The sequence below is a fragment of the Nipponia nippon genome, unplaced genomic scaffold (genome assembly GCF_047370975.1).
Source record: "Nipponia nippon isolate SJK-2023a ecotype South Korea unplaced genomic scaffold, ASM4737097v1 scaffold_8, whole genome shotgun sequence".
NCBI classification, from domain to species: domain Eukaryota; kingdom Metazoa; phylum Chordata; class Aves; order Pelecaniformes; family Threskiornithidae; genus Nipponia; species Nipponia nippon.
Genome location: NW_028262402.1, coordinates 11,830,728 through 11,849,397, shown reverse-complemented (window position 1 = coordinate 11,849,397; position 18,670 = coordinate 11,830,728). Strand labels below are relative to the sequence as shown.

Sequence of the window (18,670 nt, the reverse complement as noted above, 5' to 3'; positions counted from 1 at the left end):
CAGGTTGAGGCGGTTTTACTCCTCCTCTACCTCTCCACTAATCACCTCTTTGATGGGAAGCGTATAACGCGGGGAGGACGCTCATGCCTGTAATTTGCTCAGCTGGATGACGTCCAAAGAGGTATTTTGTCACCCTGTCACGGGTGTGCAGGACATCGTAAATGCCACGCTTTGACTTCTCGCCGGAAACCCTGACTTGGGCAACGCGTGCGTTTGGCAAGAAAAACATCCCCTATCGATTTTCACAGGGAGATAATTCCCCGTGAGATCAAGGGAAAAGGGGGAAAAGAAGGGGGGGGGGGGGAGTAAACCGTGCTTAAGGGTACGGAAAAGGACAGGGTCGGGCCCCCCGTGCCTGCGGGTGCCCGGCAGCGGGGGGCAGCCCCCCCTCCCCGCCCCCCCGGTGCCCGCGGGCAGCCGCCGCCCCCGCCCCCCACCGCCGTCTGCGAAGGGTTAAACGCAATTTAACGCAGCGGTGTAGCATAATGGCTCCCAACCTAAACAAAAGGAATGATTAAGGGGGATATTTTCGAGCTACACAAAGCCCGATAGGGAAGATTTGTGTTACTAATTCCTGTGAAAGGATGTTCACGTGGTAGTTATACGGTCGCTGGCATTCACAGTTCAGTGCGTGCAGCAGTAAATCAGCAGCCTGGAAACAAAAGGGTTATTTTCTGCTCCCCCCTCCTTCCGAAAAAAAAAAAAAAAAAAAAGAAAAAAGAAAAAAGAATAAAACCCGACCTGCCTAACTTGAGCCATATTGTAAAAATGAACATGGAATAAAATACGTGAGGAGGGGAAGAGAGGGAAGGCAAGGGTGAGGGCTGCTCCGACAGCGCAGCAGCGCCTCGGTGTCCCCCCGAGCCGCGGCGGGGGTGCTGCCCTGCCCCGCACCTCCCTCCAGCCCCTTCCTCCGGGCACTGTTTGCTTTTCTCCTCCACTAAGCACGAAAATAATCGCACATGTGTATCAGCAGCCCTCTCTCGCCGGCTTCAAGCTGTTATAATTTTGAATGAGGGGGCATTTAAAAATTATGAGTGAGATTCTAAATTGCCTCTTTGAAACCGGCACAGAAAAATCATTCATCATCGCCTCGAAAACTGCCCTGAAATTAAATTAAAGCGAAATGAGGGAGTCTTCCTCCCAACGTGTGAGTCTTGGCAGAGCTACTCTCCACCTTGGTTTTCTATTTTTTCCCCTCCTCCCTCTCTTCTTTTTATTTTTTTTTTTTCCCCCAGGCCCTAAATGTTATATAGGATAATTGAAATGGGAAACATGATTTGTATCTGGCTGCAGCAGGAGGCTGCCGGCTGTAGCGCTCGGCTGAGGGCTGCGGAGCGAGGGGCTGTGTCTGTGTGTGTCTCTAATGCCTGGGTGTGTATGAGTGTGTGTGGGGGGGGGTGTGCGCGCGCCTAATGCCTGTGTGTACAATGTGTGTGTGTGTGTGTGCGTGTTTCTGTCTCTCGCCCTCGCCGGCAGGCAGGAGGAGCGGAGGGCCAATCAGAGAGCCCGGTTTCATAAAAGCTGGCTTCTGATTGGCCAGGAGGGAAAGGGCATTGTGAACAAAGAAAAGTCCCTCTCAGGTAGCGCGGCGGAGCGGGCTCCCACTCCCCCGCCGCCGTGGGGGCAGCGCCCGTGTCCCCGGTGGCTGTCTGTCTGTCCGTCTGTCTGTCTGTCTGTCTATCTGTCAGCCAGCCAGCCAGCCAGCCAGCGTGCGGGGGGACAGATGTGTGTGCTGCTTTTTTCTTCTCTTCCCCCCGTTTTTATTTTTTTTTTTTTTGTTTTAATTTTGTTTCTAGAGAGAAAGGAAGGTTCATGGTATCTGGTGCTCTCTTCTTCCAAACACAATAAATCTGTTGAAGACATTAGATTTTTTTTCCTAAAATAAAAAGCGGCTGCAACAAAAACACACTCAATGCAGTTAGAAGGAAAAGGTCAACTCGATCCAATACAGACCGTAAGTACGGTTGCGTGGTGTGTCTATAGCACTTAGAGGGGATTTTTATTTTTTTTCTCTGCAAAGGGGAGTGTTGAGAGAGTTTTGGGAGTTGAGATAACTAGGGTTTTTTGGGGGTTTTAAAAAGAAAGGAAAAAAAAAATCCCACAAGCAGGATGAGTTGAGGGAAATCAGAGGGTGAAAGCAGTGTAGTCACACAAATCATACTTGACGGTGCACTTGGGGGGCGTTAAAGCATAGTGCCTTTTTGGGGTTTTAACTAACCAAGGGGGAAAAATAAAAGTGACACGATTACAGACAAGCCTGCATACCTCCCCCTCCCCCCTCGGCCCCGAGAGCAAGGCGCTCGTTAGGAGGAGTGATGGGGTACCGACAGATCCCGGCGGCGCGGCAGGCACCTCGCCTGTCACACCGAGACGCCAGAAACGCGAGGCTGGAGCTGGGGGGGGGGGAGGGGGGGATCGCCCGTTGATCGCCGGTGCCTCAGCCGTTTCCCCCCGCCCCCGTCTCCCAGCCGGCCGCCGCTTCGCCGTCCTGAGGCGAGAGGAGGGGAAAGCCCCGAGGTAACGGCACCCCCCGCCGCCCGGGGCGGGGGTTCGTAAGGTGTTGCTGGGGTGCACCCGCCTCGCCGCGGCACCCCCGGGCTCCGGCGGCTCCCCTCGGCCGCGGGGGTGGCGGGGCGAGAGGCAGACACGACGGGCTCTGCCTGCCTGTCCCTCCGTCGCGGTGTGTTTTTTGTGTGTTAAAGACCCGGCCCGCATTCGCTGGATGCGCTTGTCACCCATTTTTGTTAGCACGACGACCAATGGAGCCCGCCAGGCTCACGTGACGCGGGCGGCCGGAGCTGTAACGGAACCGCCGCGCCTCGGGGGTTGGCGGTTGCTGGCGCGAGCGCCCCTCCTCCTCCTTCTCCCCCCCCCCCCCCCCGCCCGCCACCGGCAATTCATTACGGCTTTTAGCTTCCCATCGCCGGCTAATTAAAAATACTAAGCTAAAGCTCCGAGACCGTCTGACTTGGGGGGGGGGAGGGGGGAGGGAGGGAGGGGGATAGAAGTAGACTGCGAGGTTTGCCGAGACAATAAGGTGGGAGCGATCTGTCCTGAAAAAAAGGTCGTCTGCTTTATCTCCTCGGACTCTAATTACTTACCGCATGACTGATTAGCCCAAGCTCCCGGGTTTTTCTTTTTTTTTTTTCCTCCTTTTTTTTTTTTTTTTTTTTTCCCGAGACAGCAATTTGAAACTCTGATCTGTGCCTATGCTTTTTTTATTACTATTTTTAAAGAGCGCTGGTTTGAGGCGGGGGAGACTGGGACAGGCACCCCCCGCCCCGAAATCTTATCCCTGGGAAAATTTACTTCGTCTGAGTGCACGCTGTCCTTCCTCCACTCCCACAAAATGTTTTGATAACCGGTTTATCAGATCAGTGATTCCCCCCTCCCGCTCCTCCTCCTCTTCCTCGCCTCCCCCCTCCTCCCTTCCCCCCCCCCCCCGCCGTTTCCCCTCAAGTTACTTCAAGAAATCAGATCTGTCAGGACGGGCGAAAAAAATGCCACTTCCCAACTAACAGGCGGAATCCAGCCCAGATTTTCAGTCCTTTCTTCTTCTTTTTTTCCTTCCTCCCTTTCACTAATTTATCCCGATGTTAGCACATTCTGTCTTGTAACACCCGGGCGCCTGTAGGTTTGTTTCATGGGATCATTACTTACTGATCAGGATGGCTCCCAGGTCCGGGGCTGAAGACGGAGTGTGAAGTTGGGGAAACATTTTTTTTTTTTTTTTTAAATTACTGTGATGATTATTACCTCTCGGTGCTTATTCAGGAAAAGCAAACAAACAAAAATCTGGTCCTTGAGGCTTCAGTTCTGAATGTGAAATATTACCTACCAGCTGGTAAAGTTGTGAGGCTCAGCATTTTTTTTTTAAATTTTTTTTTCTTTAAGCAAGGAGGAAAAAAAACCTAAACAAACAAAAAAAGGACTTCTGATCCGTGTGCCAAAGTAGGGGGAGATATGTTATTGACCGATTTATACTGGCTGAGATGATACTTGCTTTCTACTTCTTGATCACTTGCTCTTTAAGTAAAATGAGGCACAGAGTTGTTGCTGAGACGAGTGGGAACAGCATTTTGATTTGCTGGTTTAATTAAAAAATGATAAAGGATTAAAGGTAAGCATTATGCATATATATGTATAAATATTTCGACAGTCGACTGTAAAAGGGAGAGATCCCTTTAAAAATCGTTTTAACTAAGCTTTGTCAAACACACACTCATTTGCGGTCACTGAGGCCACCTTGGTGCAGATCACTTAAAGTGTATGTCTTAATCAGTTTCCTGTACAGTCAGTAATACTATATTTAACATACCTAACAATTGTGTGACCTAGGAGTACATTAGAACTGCTTTTAGAACTGTTATCTTGAGAATATTTTTTTTAAAGAAAAAAGACCTTTTTATTTCTTTTTTATTTTTAACCTATGGAGTTTAATATTTTCCAGTGAAACATTTGTGTTTGTAGGTTGTTGGTTTTTAACAGAAGCTGTATTGTGGCAAAGAAAATTAGGTTTCCCACTTCCCTTAGTGCTCCCTCCTCCCCCGCCCCCCCAAGAGATTAAGTGGAAGGGTGGTAAAAGATAATATAGGAGAGTCACAAAACTTCAAGGGTCTGGTTTAAAGCCACAGAATCCATGGAATGCAGTGAAGAGTGAATCTGTGTCCTTCCTTTTCTCCCTTTCGTGCCTAGGTGGTGGTCCAAGGGGTTAGATTACAACATGTGCTCCAACAGCTAGGCACCACTCCTAAGACTGTATTTCCTGAGCTTTGTGGATTTAAATCATGTAGTTAATTTTTTTCTCCCCTCCCCCCCTTTTTTTTTTTCCTTTTTTGTGGACATGACTTTTTAAGAGAGATTGTGGATGTTAGTATACATCTAGATTAAAGATGCTCTCTATGAAAGCATCACGGCCATTGCCTCCGGTTAACAAACTTAAGAAAAAAACGTGGCAACGGTGAATGATTTCGCGCCCCCTACCTTGCCCCCTTTTTGTTAGTCGTATTATATTCTGGTAACACCCAGACAAGCAATCTTCGACTTTTCCCCTCCTCACAGGACAAGGTGGACGTGGACTGCAGGTTGTGAACCTAGGCACACCTGGGGGAGGAAGACAAGAAGAGTTGAACTTAAGAGAGCCCAACGGAGATAAACGAATGTCCCCACATCTCCAAAGGAAAGTTCATCGGATTTTTACTCTAGAGATCTCATCTTCAGGATGTCATTGAACACTTCCACTGCAGGAAAAGGTGTGGATCCAAACACGGTTGACACTTACGACAGTGGCGATGATTGGGAAATCGGTGTTGGGAATTTAATAATCGATTTGGACGCCGATTTGGAGAAGGACAGACAGAAATTTGAGATGAATAATTCTACTAATACCACCAGCAGCAGCAACACCAGCTCCAAGGATTGCGGGGGTCTGGCTTCCAGTGGGGCTAATGCTACCTCAGCCTTAGCTGATGGCCTAAAATTTGCTTCTGTTCAGCCCTCTGCTCCCCAGGGGAATTCCTCTCACAAAGAGACTAGCAAATCAAAAGTGAAAAGGAGTAAAACTTCTAAGGATGCTAATAAATCTCTGCCTTCTGCTGCCTTGTATGGGATTCCTGAGATCAGCAGTGCTGGCAAGAGGCAGGAAGTCCAAGGGCGCCCTGGAGAGGCAACTGGCATGAATTCAGCACTGGGTCAAAGCGTGAGCAGTAACCCAAACGGCAATAATAACAACACCAGCAACACCACCACCATTGCCTCTTGTGGGAAAAACAAAGAGGAGAAACCAGGTAAAGCCCCGGGCAGCAGAGGCTCCAAGAGGGATAAGGATGCGGGAAAATCCAGGAAGGACAAGCAGCATGACCTGCAGCAGGGCCACCCCAACGGCGGTGGGGGTGGCAGCAGCCAAGCTCCCCCTGGGCACCTCTATGGCTTCGGGGCCAAGGGAGGTGGTGGTGGAGGCAGCAGCCCCTTCCACGGCACCTCCTCTGCCGTGGGGGAGGTGAGCAAAAGTACCCCGGATCCAGGGTTAATGGGGAACTCTATTTTGGTAAAGAAGGAAGAGGAGGAGGAGGAGAGCCACAGACGAATCAAGAAATTGAAAACAGAAAAGGTAGGACAAAGCTCCTCTCCACCTCTTCTCTTCTGTGTCTCCCCATGTCTATAATAAATGTCCCACAACTGTGTGTTTGGCTCCTGTGTCCTCTCTGCTGTGTATTTGTCACATGCATCTGTTCTTCCTCTTAAAAAAAAAAAAAACACCCAACCCTGAGACCTCTTCCCTACACAGAAGATACCATGTTTTGAGTGTGCTGCTCTTCCTTATGATTTCCCCTCCCTGTCCTCAGACCTGGAGAACGTTTCTGCTTTGTCTGTTCCTTCTGATCACACTCACCCAGAAGGAGAAACCCTGAGATGACCCTGCCTGAGCTCTTTCCCGGTTTTAGCAGAGAGCAGCAGTGTTGGTACGGGTGGGATGGCATGTGTTTGCAGGCTGGAGGTCTGTGTGTTTGCCTAGGGGGGTGCATAGCTCAGGCTCCAGGAGCAGCAGGTCTTGTATGTGCTGACACTTTTTCGCAACACCGGCGGGCAGTCGCGGCCATTCCACTCCCAAAGCCTAAAGGGACCCCTCTCCCTTCTCCTCTGACCCGCTGTCCGGAGTCGAGATTGTGCTTGCGGGGGGAAAACAGGAGGCATTGGCAGAGACCCGGGCTCCGCCGTTGCGCTTCGTGGAGATGTGGGATGCTTGTCGTACTGGGGGCTCCGGTGGTACAGCAGCCCAGAGGCCCCAGAAGCTGGTGTGGAGGACGGGGAGGAAGGAGCCAGCAGACAGGCGGTGCCTCTCCTCTTCCTGGAAGGAGGAGGCTGGGAGGAGGGGAATGCACCTTGTGCTGAGATGCGTGTGTGCAAAACAGCTTTCGGAACAGAGGGGAGCAGTTTGTCTCCTGTCTGGGGAACCTTTCCTATCTGAGCCCTGCCGGCTCTTGGATATGAACTACTCGTTTGTTGAGTGGTTGAAATGTATGAAAGAAATCAGATGGGGGTGTGTGTTTTTCTTCCTTCCTATTACCTTACGAAGGATACTTTCTGTAAGAATAGATGGCCATGACTCTATTCTTCGGGAAGGGTGGAGGGAGAGCTTGGCTTTTGTTAAACCGCTGGTTCAAGGAGGTTCTGGTGTTGGCGGGAATTGCTCTGTCTGTAGGGCAGAAGGCGTCTTCTGGGGGACCTGGGGGTGAGCGTTGGCCCAGGATTATGAGTCCAATGAATTCTACAGGTTTCTAAACAAAGATAACCTGGTCTGCCTGAAAAATAAAGCAAACCCAACGCCCCCCAAATGAACAATCTCAGGGTGTTAGATTGTGACTTTATTGTCAGCTGTTGGTCTTAAATTACCTGCTTTTACAACTTCCCAGAGTGAATGTTCAACGATGGGAAAACTTTCGGGTCGGTGTTAACTGTATGGTCTGCAAGTGTCTGGGAGGGCTGAAGGTCTCAGGAAAAAGTTATGTCTTTTTACGACCCGTTACCAGCTTTTTTTGTATTTCGGTCTGAAGCTTTTACAGTATTTAAGTCAACCGGAGGATTAGATTTGGGTGTTCGTGACATCAGATATTTGTTAAAACTGGAAGATAATTTCAAGGGCTTCTGTTCAAGGCAAGGAACAAATTAAATTTCATATTGTATGCGTATTACTGCTTTTAAGATAGCATATCTACGGATGAATTTGAATGAGCCTTGTGACCTTTTCTAAATGCAGATGAGAAAACCAGATTGCTGTAATTCATGTGTATATGTTTGCACTTTGATTTATGAACGTTCTGTTCACGGCGGAAAGGTGTCCTAAAATCTCATGGTCTCTTTATTAACTTAGTACAGTAGGCATTTACTTCTGTTGCCAATAGTCTTCAAATTGCAGTTCTCTAATCTGTTTTAACTATCTAGATAAATTGCCCTAATCCGGTCTTCACAATGGCTGTGGTTAAAGAGTCAGAGCCATTTGATTGGATTCAGTGGCTGCCTGGAATGTGGGAGGTACTGCCCTTTTGCAACCCCCTTAGCCTTTTAATCTCTCAGCCAAATGTTCACATTCAACAATTTTGTTTAGCTGGCAATCTGAACATTTCAGTATCTCAAAGGCTGCTGTCATGGCAACAGAGATTAGAGGGTGGTGTGGTTTCTCCCGTTTTTGTGTTCTTTTCCCTCTCTCGTCATACAGGAAACTGTATGAAGAATCCATATACATGCGAGTAATCTTACGTGCAGTGTGAATCGGATGGCATGCAAATGCAGGGCAAACATGTATGGAGCGGTTTAGAGCCAGTGGTACACTTTGTGTTGTAGTTGTGGCTCCGGGAGGGGGTTTGGAGCTTCCATTTCCAGTAACAGCCACTGCTGTTGGCATACACCGACTTTAATATAGGCTTCGCACATTAGAGTCGTGCAGTGTTGGCCATTGTCTGGCACAATGGTGTGCTTGCTGTCTTAAATAACATCCCTTACTATTTCTCTTCCCAAAGAATGTTCCATTCTAGGCATACAATAGTAATAAAGCGCGTTGCTGACAATGGTTGCAACCTGAAGCCCAGCCTGTGGTACTATTAGTGAAACTCAAGTGTTTTTTGTTTGTTGTTCTGGCTTTTTTCCCAAATGTTTAATAATCATTAGAAAGATTTTTTTTTTTTTAAGGGTTTTAGATTCACTAAGTGTTCTTGGTTTGGCTGTTTATACACTAGAACACATACACTGTACTTGCACAAAGCACCTTGTGTCTGTAGATAAATAACCTAATTTTCAAGTCTGCATGTTAAAATCAATTTCCAGTTATCTTAATGTTGTGATAGACATGTCTCGTGAATTTGGATGTTTCCTCTTAGATACAAATGAGTTCATGCCTGCTGATTCAAAATCTACAGGTTTTTGTATGTGGTGTGGAATATAATACTGCATTTGTTTACTATTTGCGAAAAGCTTGGAGCCGATTCCCAGGAGTTGTAGTCACTGTTTAGCTTTCACAGCATGCTTCAATGTCTATTTTTGGTCTATTTGTTCTGTTTCCTTGCTCCAGAAAGTCATGTAAAACATGATAAATTGGATCTTATGAAGCCTAATTAAATCAATGACTGTGTTCTGCTGGTTCTTTTATGCAGAAACCACAAGTATGTTGTAAAAGTCGCCACTCCCCTAATATGTGGATAAAGTCAAAGTATGCTGTAATTCTAAGATGTTTGAGCTATATTCATGCAGCCCGTTTTGTGGTTAAGCCACCAGTGACATGTCTGAATAAGTAGCTTTGACAGGTAGGCTAACCACTCCTAAGATTTCTGGTGTTAAAACCTGTCTCCATTTTCCATTTCTCATCCATACCATTTTTAGCACAGTTACTGACTGTTTGTCAGCATCAACTTTTCATCTGTTTTAGCTAAGTTTTTTCTGTTTTTAACAGCTGTTACATTGAAAAGCGTTCAGGGTATCTAGAAGAACTTACTTTGTGTGTGTTGCAGGGAGATTCTGGGATTCAAACAGTCACAATTTACTCTGGGATACGGGAAAACCGCATTTGGCATGTGAAAATCAGTACGTTTACGTGAAAATAATACGGAAGATACAAAGCTATAATCAGAGGTGTCTAGTTGCAGTTTTTAAATGAATTAGTCTAGTGATATTCCAGGATTGAGTTTTTCTCTTTTATTAGCTTATTGCTTCTCATTAAGACTGCATTTCACATCTGAAAGTTGTCTTCAGCAAATTAACATGTTGGCTGGTATTGTTTATTTTATCTTAACTTTTTTTTTTTTAATAGCGGGATTGAGGGTGTTTAACACTTCATCAGGAAACTGTGTGCATTTTACCTATTGATGTAAATTATTTAAGTACATGCTTTGATTAATGATGTTATGGAGATATGCTTTTCATGTACTTTTCTCGCTGGCCTTGGGTGTAGTTTATTCACTGTGAAATAAAAGGGCAGGGAGGTCACTTGCTGTAATTAAAGAACAAAGTCTATTGTTGTTTGACAGCAAACTGTTTTGAAAGCTACATAAGGGATTTAGCTGTTAAAAACATTGATAACTATGGGTGTCTAACAATAAGCACAGCTCAAGGTTCTTAAAGTTCTGTAGTGCTGTCTAGTAGTGTGACGGTGCTTTTTGAGCTGGGTGAAGAGGTGTTGCCCTTTGGCCGAGGAAAGCTTTCCGTGTGAACCTGCTGACCTCTGCCAATATGTATGACCAGATCTGCTATTGAATTCCTGTGCAAAGCAAGAGTTAGCGTAGCACAATGGAGGCTGGTCTAGAACATTTATAACATAAAGTAGGGAAGCTGATAACCTTATTCGGAACTACTGGAAAAGTGTTTCACTTTGGGCACCGGTAATTTTACAATTTTAATAACTTCATAAATACCCAGTAAAAAGGAAAGGATTGATTGTCCAGATGTCATGAGGTTAACCATGTTCTCCATGTTAAAGGGCTTTGCTGCAAGACTGTTTTAATTATAGCTATATAAAGACTTGTTTTTCCAAAGTAGCATTTTATAGTCCAATAAATGAAATGTATGTTAAAAGTGCTAAGCAAAATCTCCCGTAACCATAGAGGTGTTCAATAACCAGATTCAAGTAACATGGAAACTACCATCTGTTCCTAGTTTTCAACATAAAAACAGGAATTGAATAGCTGAGATTTGCTCATATTTTTTCGACTCTCTTTCTTTCTTTATTATTATTATCATTATTTAAAATAAGTTCACCTGGCACTTTATAGAAGCTTTCTGAAATGCAATAATACAGGAGAGACTGTGAAAACACATGTTCGTACATACAGTTAACCAGTTCCACTTTCATTTAAAGAGATTTCCAGAAGCTTAGTCATTGAAGAATTTATAATAGTGAATCACCTCCTGCAGGCAAGCACAATAAGGGTCAGTTCTTTAAAGGTCTTACTATTTAGGTAGAACCTGAATTATTCTGACAATTTTTCCCTAAGAGGTAAAAGGAAAAAAAAAAAAAGCCTCTCAAAGGATAACTTTAGCAAGCTCTTATCAGTCACCTAATTGCATATGATAAAACCATTGACTAAAATTTTCCATGCAGAGACTTTTCTGCTCTTCAGATAAGTGTTCTAGAATTGTTGATAGGGGGAAAATTACTCTTTTAAAGATAACTTAAGTTCTGAACTGTTAGGCAATGAGATTCTTGGCTGCAGCCTACCAGCCCTGGATAAAACGCCATCCGGCCTTTGTTTGAGGTCTTTTACTGAAGCTAATGACTGGTCTTGTGCCGCCCTGAGATAAATGACATTATCTCTGAGTGGTCTGACAGGAAACAGACATGTTAATGGTGAAGCTGCGGGGAGGATCTGCTACAGCTCTGACAAAAGAGTAAAGCTTGGACCCCTGGTTGTGATCATTAACACATAATGCGTTCCAGCTTCTCCTACCAGGGCCTTGATAATTGGAAAGCTGTTTTATCGACAACAACGTAAATCATATATCTGAAATGTGTAGTTTTTCTTGCATGCCAAAACTCGTGCCTTTTTCCCCTCCGCCCCCATAAGAAATGAGTGATACTGTTTTTAAAAGGCGTCATCTGTAGGCCCCGTAATAGTGACATTTGTGGGAGATTCTGTGGCCTGCTTTCTGTTAGCTGGACACATCCTTCGCATGTCGAAGGCAGGTTCTCCTTTATTTGCTCTGTGTTATCCATGCGATTTGCATTTGTAAAAGTAGGCTAGATGCTGTTACTTCAGGGAGAGCAGGCCTTGTCCTGTGCTTGCTTTGTAAAACAGGTGTATTCAAAAAAACCCAACAATCCACAACAGTGAAAATGATGTTCCCTCAGATAAAAGACTGTTGAGAGTAGGTAGCAGGGTGGAACATCATGGTACCCATTATAAATTGAAAATATGACATTGTACAGGGCTATGCAGATCTGCTTCTATTTCTCCCTTGTGCCGCTTTGCTGCACGTGCCAGAAAATCCACCAGCATGTTTTGTACCTGCGGGCCTGATGGATGGCGGTCTCAGGACCTTGTGTGTATTTTCTAAATTTGCTGTGGTCCCCATGGTCAATAACTGGATCTCAGAACACTTGTGTATGTTCTGCTGACTACCCAGGCCATCTCGAGACTGTTACAGTTGAGAGCTAGACTGCATCCATCCACTCGTTAAAATCAATTGGACAGGTAGGAGAGCAGGTGTCTGAAATATCCCCAAAAAGGTGTCGGGTGTGAGGTTAATAATGAGCATGAGATTATATGCTGGCACTCTTTTCTCCCCTCTGAAGCCACTGAGATTACACATGTATCTAGGAACCACACATGGGATTACAGGTCAACAAACGTAGTCTGTGAAACAGTAGATGAAAAGCCTTGCCTGAAGAGAGGGTATAAAGAAACGGAGTTGGGGGACGTAGGCCAAATACGCTTAGAATTAGAATTTCCTTCAAAATGCCCAGTGTGTCAGCAGTATCTCAACAGCCTATGCGTGCTTGTTTACCCCTGGAGCTATGGTCTTGGTTGTAGTGCTCTTTTTGAAGCATTCTTTTTACTTATTTAGAGTAAAAGAGTAAAAAATTCTGCATTTCTCCACATCTTACACAGTGTCATTGGTACACGGGGTATCCGAGTACATTTTACAAGCATCATCAGGAATATGGTCTCAGAAATACTAACATTTCTGCTATCAGAAACACCACCTTTACTTCTATTTTGGGTAATGACATATATTTTGGATTTGCATTACCCACCCTTGAAAAAAAGTTAGATTACTTCCACATCTACTAAGGCATCTTTGTGTCATCATTGCCATATGTTGTGTATTTCTCAGATGTAGTACTCACTTTTTGAATGGCATATCAGCTACATGTTCCAGATATGTTCTATGGTATACAATTAGGATTGCTGAATATAACCAAGTTTTAGAGTCTGCCTTGATCTGGGCTAAGATACTTTGTACAGATGATCCAAAAACCAGGCTATTCTTTACATAATATGCTTAGCACTGTAACAGCTTTATATTGTACTTATATAATGTTCTAACGTACATGGTGTTATGTCACTGTGTTTCCTGAAAGGCTGGAGAGATCATCTGACTTCTTAATTGTGCTGTATTTCCTACAGCAGAAATACGTCCTCCCGTGAGTCCTCAGATAGGGTCACATCTGTGAATCTGTGGACGCAGTGACTTCAGCTGAAGGACTGGCCATAGTTTTGCTAAAAACTAGTGTTTGTTTTAGTGTGTTTACATGTCAAGGTGTTATTTTTAGTTCCTAATAATAATCACAGAAAATATATTGATATTTTTTAAAATTTTGGTCTGTACATAACATTCCCTCTTGGGTGAAAGACAGCGAAATGGTGTTCCATGAAATTTTCTGATGATGACATAATTACAAAAAATAAATAGCTTTTTAAAATTTATAAAAGTTCAGTTTTATTTCTTCTTCTTTTTTTTTCTTTTAAATTTTATGAACTTTTTTCCATTTTCCCTTTTTGCACCAGAGTGTTTCTACCCAGTGGAGCTCTTTTGTGGTGCAGTGTTTCGCCAAAGTGCATTATAATACAAGCTATCATTTTTTAATTTGCTTAAAAATATGTTTGAAATGAGATAATTTGAATAAAGATAATTACTAGTTTTCATAGCAGGACTGGAGGGGTTTTCTTAAAATGAGATTTTAAATCAAAAGATTTTTTTTTTATTATTATTACATTCTTGAATTTAAACCACAATTTACTGCAGGCTATGAGTAGCCATTTGGGCAAATATGAAGATCAGACTACGACTTTTGGTTGTGCTGTAGCCAGGGTTTCAGTAAGCGCTCTCTATTGCATTTTCTCTTTTAATTCTGACTAAATGGTCTTGGCAATTGGAACAAAGCCCTTACATTTGAATGAAAGGTTGTAAAACTATTCAGAGTGACTTGACTGACAAGCAAGTTCTTTCTAATTTTTTCTCCTTTTTTGAAAAAGCTGAGAGAAAATTCAAGGGGGTGGGAATAGGTAGTTTCCTGTGATGCCCCTGTTTGCATGTACATGTACACATACATAATATATATGCTTATATGTAAGACTACTTGTTTAAACAACTTAAGTGAGCGCATACGGTACGTTGCATGCAATGAAATAGGATTGATGACTGTATATGTAGGTTTTCCAGCTCTAGGGTAGCTATGGTGTTGATTAAATTTTCTGAAATCTTAAGCCAACGTTACAAGTAAAAAGTTGCATTTTAGTGGCAGAAGTTTATAATAGGTCTGCTTTTTCTGTAAGTTGGCAAATACTGCTAAATCTCAAAACAAAGGGATCAACTTTTCTAGCATCTACCTGTAACATCCACCAAGGCTACTCAGATCAAAGCCATTGGGAATTAAATGTGAACCTCTTTGTTTCAGTAATTTTGAAGTGAAGATGTGCTATGTTGAATTGTATGTCCTTTATGATGAATCTTCCTCAACCATTTTGACTTGCTGATCTTGAGAAAAAATAAATACCCAACATTTGGTTCCCTTGTCTTCTCCCATCTTCCTCTCCCAGTTTTTGAGTCTTCTAGCCTAAACCTTATTCCTGGGCACAAACCCAGCTTAGCTGAGGTGTTCCTGTCTCCTGAGAATCTCCACCAAATAATAACATAGGAAAAATATACTCATGGGGATGTTTGAAGCCTTTGCCAATAGTGGCATGTGAATGCAGTTTTTGCAGCCAAAAGAGCAAACTAAAATCTATTGACTGTGGTTACTTGGTGTTTTCAAAACACTGGTATTCTAGTTGTCGAATTGTCTTGTCATGTTAACCAGGAAGCAGATGGCACTATGCCACAGAAGTGTATTTTTACTTAAAGGAACGTTAGAGGTTTTGATGTGTTTTCTTTTCCTCTTATTTCCCTGATGACTCCTTTTTATTGAAGAGTAACATGAGGAGACCTGGTAGCAATTTTATTGCTTTCCCATAACAGTTTGGAATAATAGCTTGGTCTTTGGTTGCCAGTCAAGTTTCTACGAGTCAGCTTGATTCTGTTTTTTATCATGTGGCAGTGGAATATAAAAAGTATATGTTTGTAGTTTGCCCTCAGAAACTGGCTCTTTTCTTCATGCTTCAATTAGCAACAGAAGACTAAGCTCCAATTGGTCACACTTTTGTAAACTCTTAGAGCTCGCTTTCTTCAGTCTGATAAAAGAAAGCGCCAAGTTTAGGCTCAGTTTCCCAGGAAGTTTTGAGGCACATCTGGCCCCTTTAACTGTGTGCACTAGACAGTTTGATTTTGCACACATTTAGTCATTTGCATTAGCAATTGAATTAATTCAGGGGTTTTGTTAAGTCCCGTCCAGTCCCCCCCGTACCCCCCAATAAATTCACACCACTCAAATGCCACCTTTATCGATGCATTTCAGTGATGCTGTGCTGAACTGTGGTGGAAATCTGTCTGTCACAGGAGTGGTACCATAGGTGTCTGTTACATAAGCATAGATTTTATAGTTTTCACTGCTTCCATCAACCAGTAAGAAGACTGAAAAGCAACTTGTAATCTCCTTTCTCATAGTGTGTAGGGCCAGACCAAATTATTTTTGGATTTCCTGTCACCTCCTTGGCTGATTTCTGTGGATGGCTTATGTTAAAAGCAACAATAATGTTTGAATTGGAAGGGTTTGGTCTTTGGGTTTTCATTCTTCGTGGAGAACTGTTTATTTGTGTGTGGTTCGCCACACTACATGGATAGTACTATCAAATCTGTGCTTTATTATAGGCTTATAGCAGTGGAGTAATGGCAGTAGTTGCATTCATGTTCTTGCCAATTCTTCCTTTTTGAAGGAGGGAAATGAAACTAGATCTGTATCTCTGAGACAAAAGGTAATAGTTAGAAGCAAATACAATTAGAAATGGACCTCATTACTCAGTTGAACTTTGTTTTGCTGCTAGGAGTTTTAAATCTGATTTAGCAAATGTCCAGGGAGTTGTTTAGTTAGCTTGCTCTGATGATAAGGATCTAATATTCCAGGAGTATTTCTGGATATATTGAACACACTTGACGTAAAGTTTACTGGTTAATTTTTGCCCTGGGTTTAATGTTGGGCAGTGTGCGTTGAATTGCACTGGAGTTCTGGAATTTGAAGGAAAAATACTGCTGCAGTTTGAGAACAATGAAGGTGGTTGTTCCACACCCAGTGTTACTAAAAAACTAAATTCATGTTCTTACCCACTTCGGCCAGTAGTAAGGTGCAGTGTCATGTAATAGCGTTACTAGTTGCTGTTTAAGGACGGGATTGCATATGTGTATGTGTGTATGTATATCAATATATGTACTCATATATATGGGGGAGGTGTATATGTATGTATGTGTGTATATACATACACACACACACACACACACACACACATGAAAAAAGAGCTGCTACTGTTTTATAAATACAGCAACTGAGTTTTGGCTAATAGTCTATATTTACATTTCATGTCCAGATCCTTTAACAATCTTTCCTGTGATGCTGCACCAGATGCCAAACATTGAAGGAGAAAGCTAGCAGCTGTTTCCATTACAGCATTGGTACATTAGCGCCTACACTTTATTTTCATTTTTATATTCCCCTCCAACCTTTCCTAATCATCCTCTGAAAAGGATTTTTTCCCCGTGCCTCCAATTCATATGTCTGCAGGGTTCTGTATTATTCTTAGCTTTAAAAATATAAAATCTGTGTGATTTTTTTTCCCTTTTAAGAGCTTAACGCTTTGACTCTTGCTCATAGTGCGCAAGGGCTTACAGCTCTTTCTCAACTCAAGTAAGTATTTCATTGCATTATGTCTGTGTAAGCGCTACTTGAGATGAGTCCAGGTTACAAAACAGGGCCCAGTATGACCAATTTGATTATTCTTGTAACAACTTGATCCACTGTATGATTTATATTTTTTTGCACACCACCTGAATAATGTTTTTTTCATTCTTACTCTTTCCTTCACCATTTCTCTGAAAAGAATAGTTTCATGGCTGTATGCTGTTATTGCTGAGATATGACTGAAAACTCCGTGCAGTACAGTGAAGCACATTCATTTTCATCTAGTACCCGTTTATTGCCTTGAGCACTGTAAATCTGTCAGCTCTTCACGATGCTTTCACCTCTTTCTTCATTTGCTCCAGCTTCTAGTTTGACAATGCTCCCCTGAGGCAGAATTCTAATCTGCTTCCAATTAGTTGCAAAATGTGACTCAAATTTCCACATTATGGCTGCTGTTTTACTTGCATGCACAAATCTAGAAACAAATTAATGTTCTTGAATATTTATTTTTGAGCCTTCAGATTTACTCTGGGAGGAAAAGTTGCCAACTATTTTCAAACTACTTCCAAGATTTACATTTTTCCTCAAACTGTAGTATTTATTATAGGTTTAAAATGCCTCTTACTGCTTAATTTTTACATAATCTTTTCATCTGGGTGGTAATTATTGAAGATACATTGCACATGGATAAATTCAAAAAATGAACAATACTTAAAATTAAGGTTAAAATTTGGTTGTGATTGCTGTGCTAATGCAGGATATGAGGCATTTCTTTTCTGCGGGCCTAGCACAACTTTTTTTTTTTAACCTTTAAGTAGTTTTTCAGGACAAGCCTACTGATGTGCCACCTATCTGCCTGCCACCTATTATCTGCAACTCCAAAAGTTGTCATTTGGCTGGGGGGAGGGAGACAGGTCTTTGGTCAGTCTTAAAAGGTACAGCTAATTAAAATCTGTTTGTGTGTGTCCCCCTTTGTATGTGTCTGTACTTGTATGTGCTTGCATACACACGAGTACATGGGTGTACCTTTAAAATATTTTATATAAATTGAATTTTCAGGATTCTCCCGTAGCATTCATATTCCTATGAGCAGTTGCAGTAGGAATATAGCCTTTACTGTTGTATTCATTGGGGAAGAAGTGAATTTTTGAGCAGTGTGGAAATCTAGACTAAAACACCATGGAGAGTACTGGAATCTAAACCCAAGTGGGACTCTGAACTTCAGTCCTTGTTCAGGCAAACTGGCATTAGAGGCTCCGTGACAATTCTGCTTTATTGCCCGTCCACCTTGATGGCTTATGTCTGTAGTTGCCTATATGGAGAAACACAGTGTATTTAATTCAAATATACCGGTAGCTAAATTTATAGGTGCAAATCTTTAGTGGAGCTTAGCACTCTGCAGCTTGGCAGATTGATGTCAGCAGCCATAATAGACTTTAAATAGGCTCGCAGAATTTCATTGGAACTATGTTGCTGAAGTTGATATTGCTAAGTACCTGTCATTTCTAAATGGGATTTACACCTGCAAATTTAGCTTTTCATTTACAATAATTCACTTATTTATAGACACATTTTAAAATATATTTCATTGTTTTTACTGTCCCACATTGAGGTGGCAGCCTGCTAGCCCCATGTTGTATGAATAAACATCTGAATGAAGGCGAACACACACACATGCTGTGTTTCGGTTCATAGTCCCTGAGAACTTATTTTCCACCAAGAACAAAAATGTAAAAACAGAGATAAAGGAAAATGACCTTGATGTTATTTTGTTTTCTCTTGGGTCGTGACTGACTCTTTAACTGCAGAGATGAGAAACCTAACATGTTATTTATTTCTCTAACAGTTTCGCTTACTCTGGTAGACTCCTGTGATTCACAACATCATTTTATAAGGAAACAATATTTGCAAACA

The 18,670-nt window shown here is 42.8% G+C and overlaps 1 protein-coding gene across 3 annotated transcripts in view; it reads left to right on the top strand.

Moving 5' to 3' along the window:
* The first annotated feature begins 1,822 nt into the window (after positions 1–1,822).
* ZNF608 (zinc finger protein 608) overlaps positions 1,823–18,670 on the top strand; it is an 89,471-nt gene continuing 72,623 nt past the window's right edge. For 2 of the 3 annotated variants that reach the window (XM_087741655.1, XM_087741653.1), the window contains exons 1-2: positions 3,613–4,123; positions 5,065–6,112. In XM_087741655.1, coding sequence (XP_087597781.1) covers positions 5,225–6,112 — 888 coding nt within the window. In that variant the 5' untranslated portion in view covers positions 3,613–4,123; positions 5,065–5,224. Of the gene's footprint in view, positions 1,958–3,612; positions 4,124–5,064; positions 6,113–18,670 lie in introns of those variants that run through there. The other variant, XM_087741654.1, reaches the window with a different exon arrangement.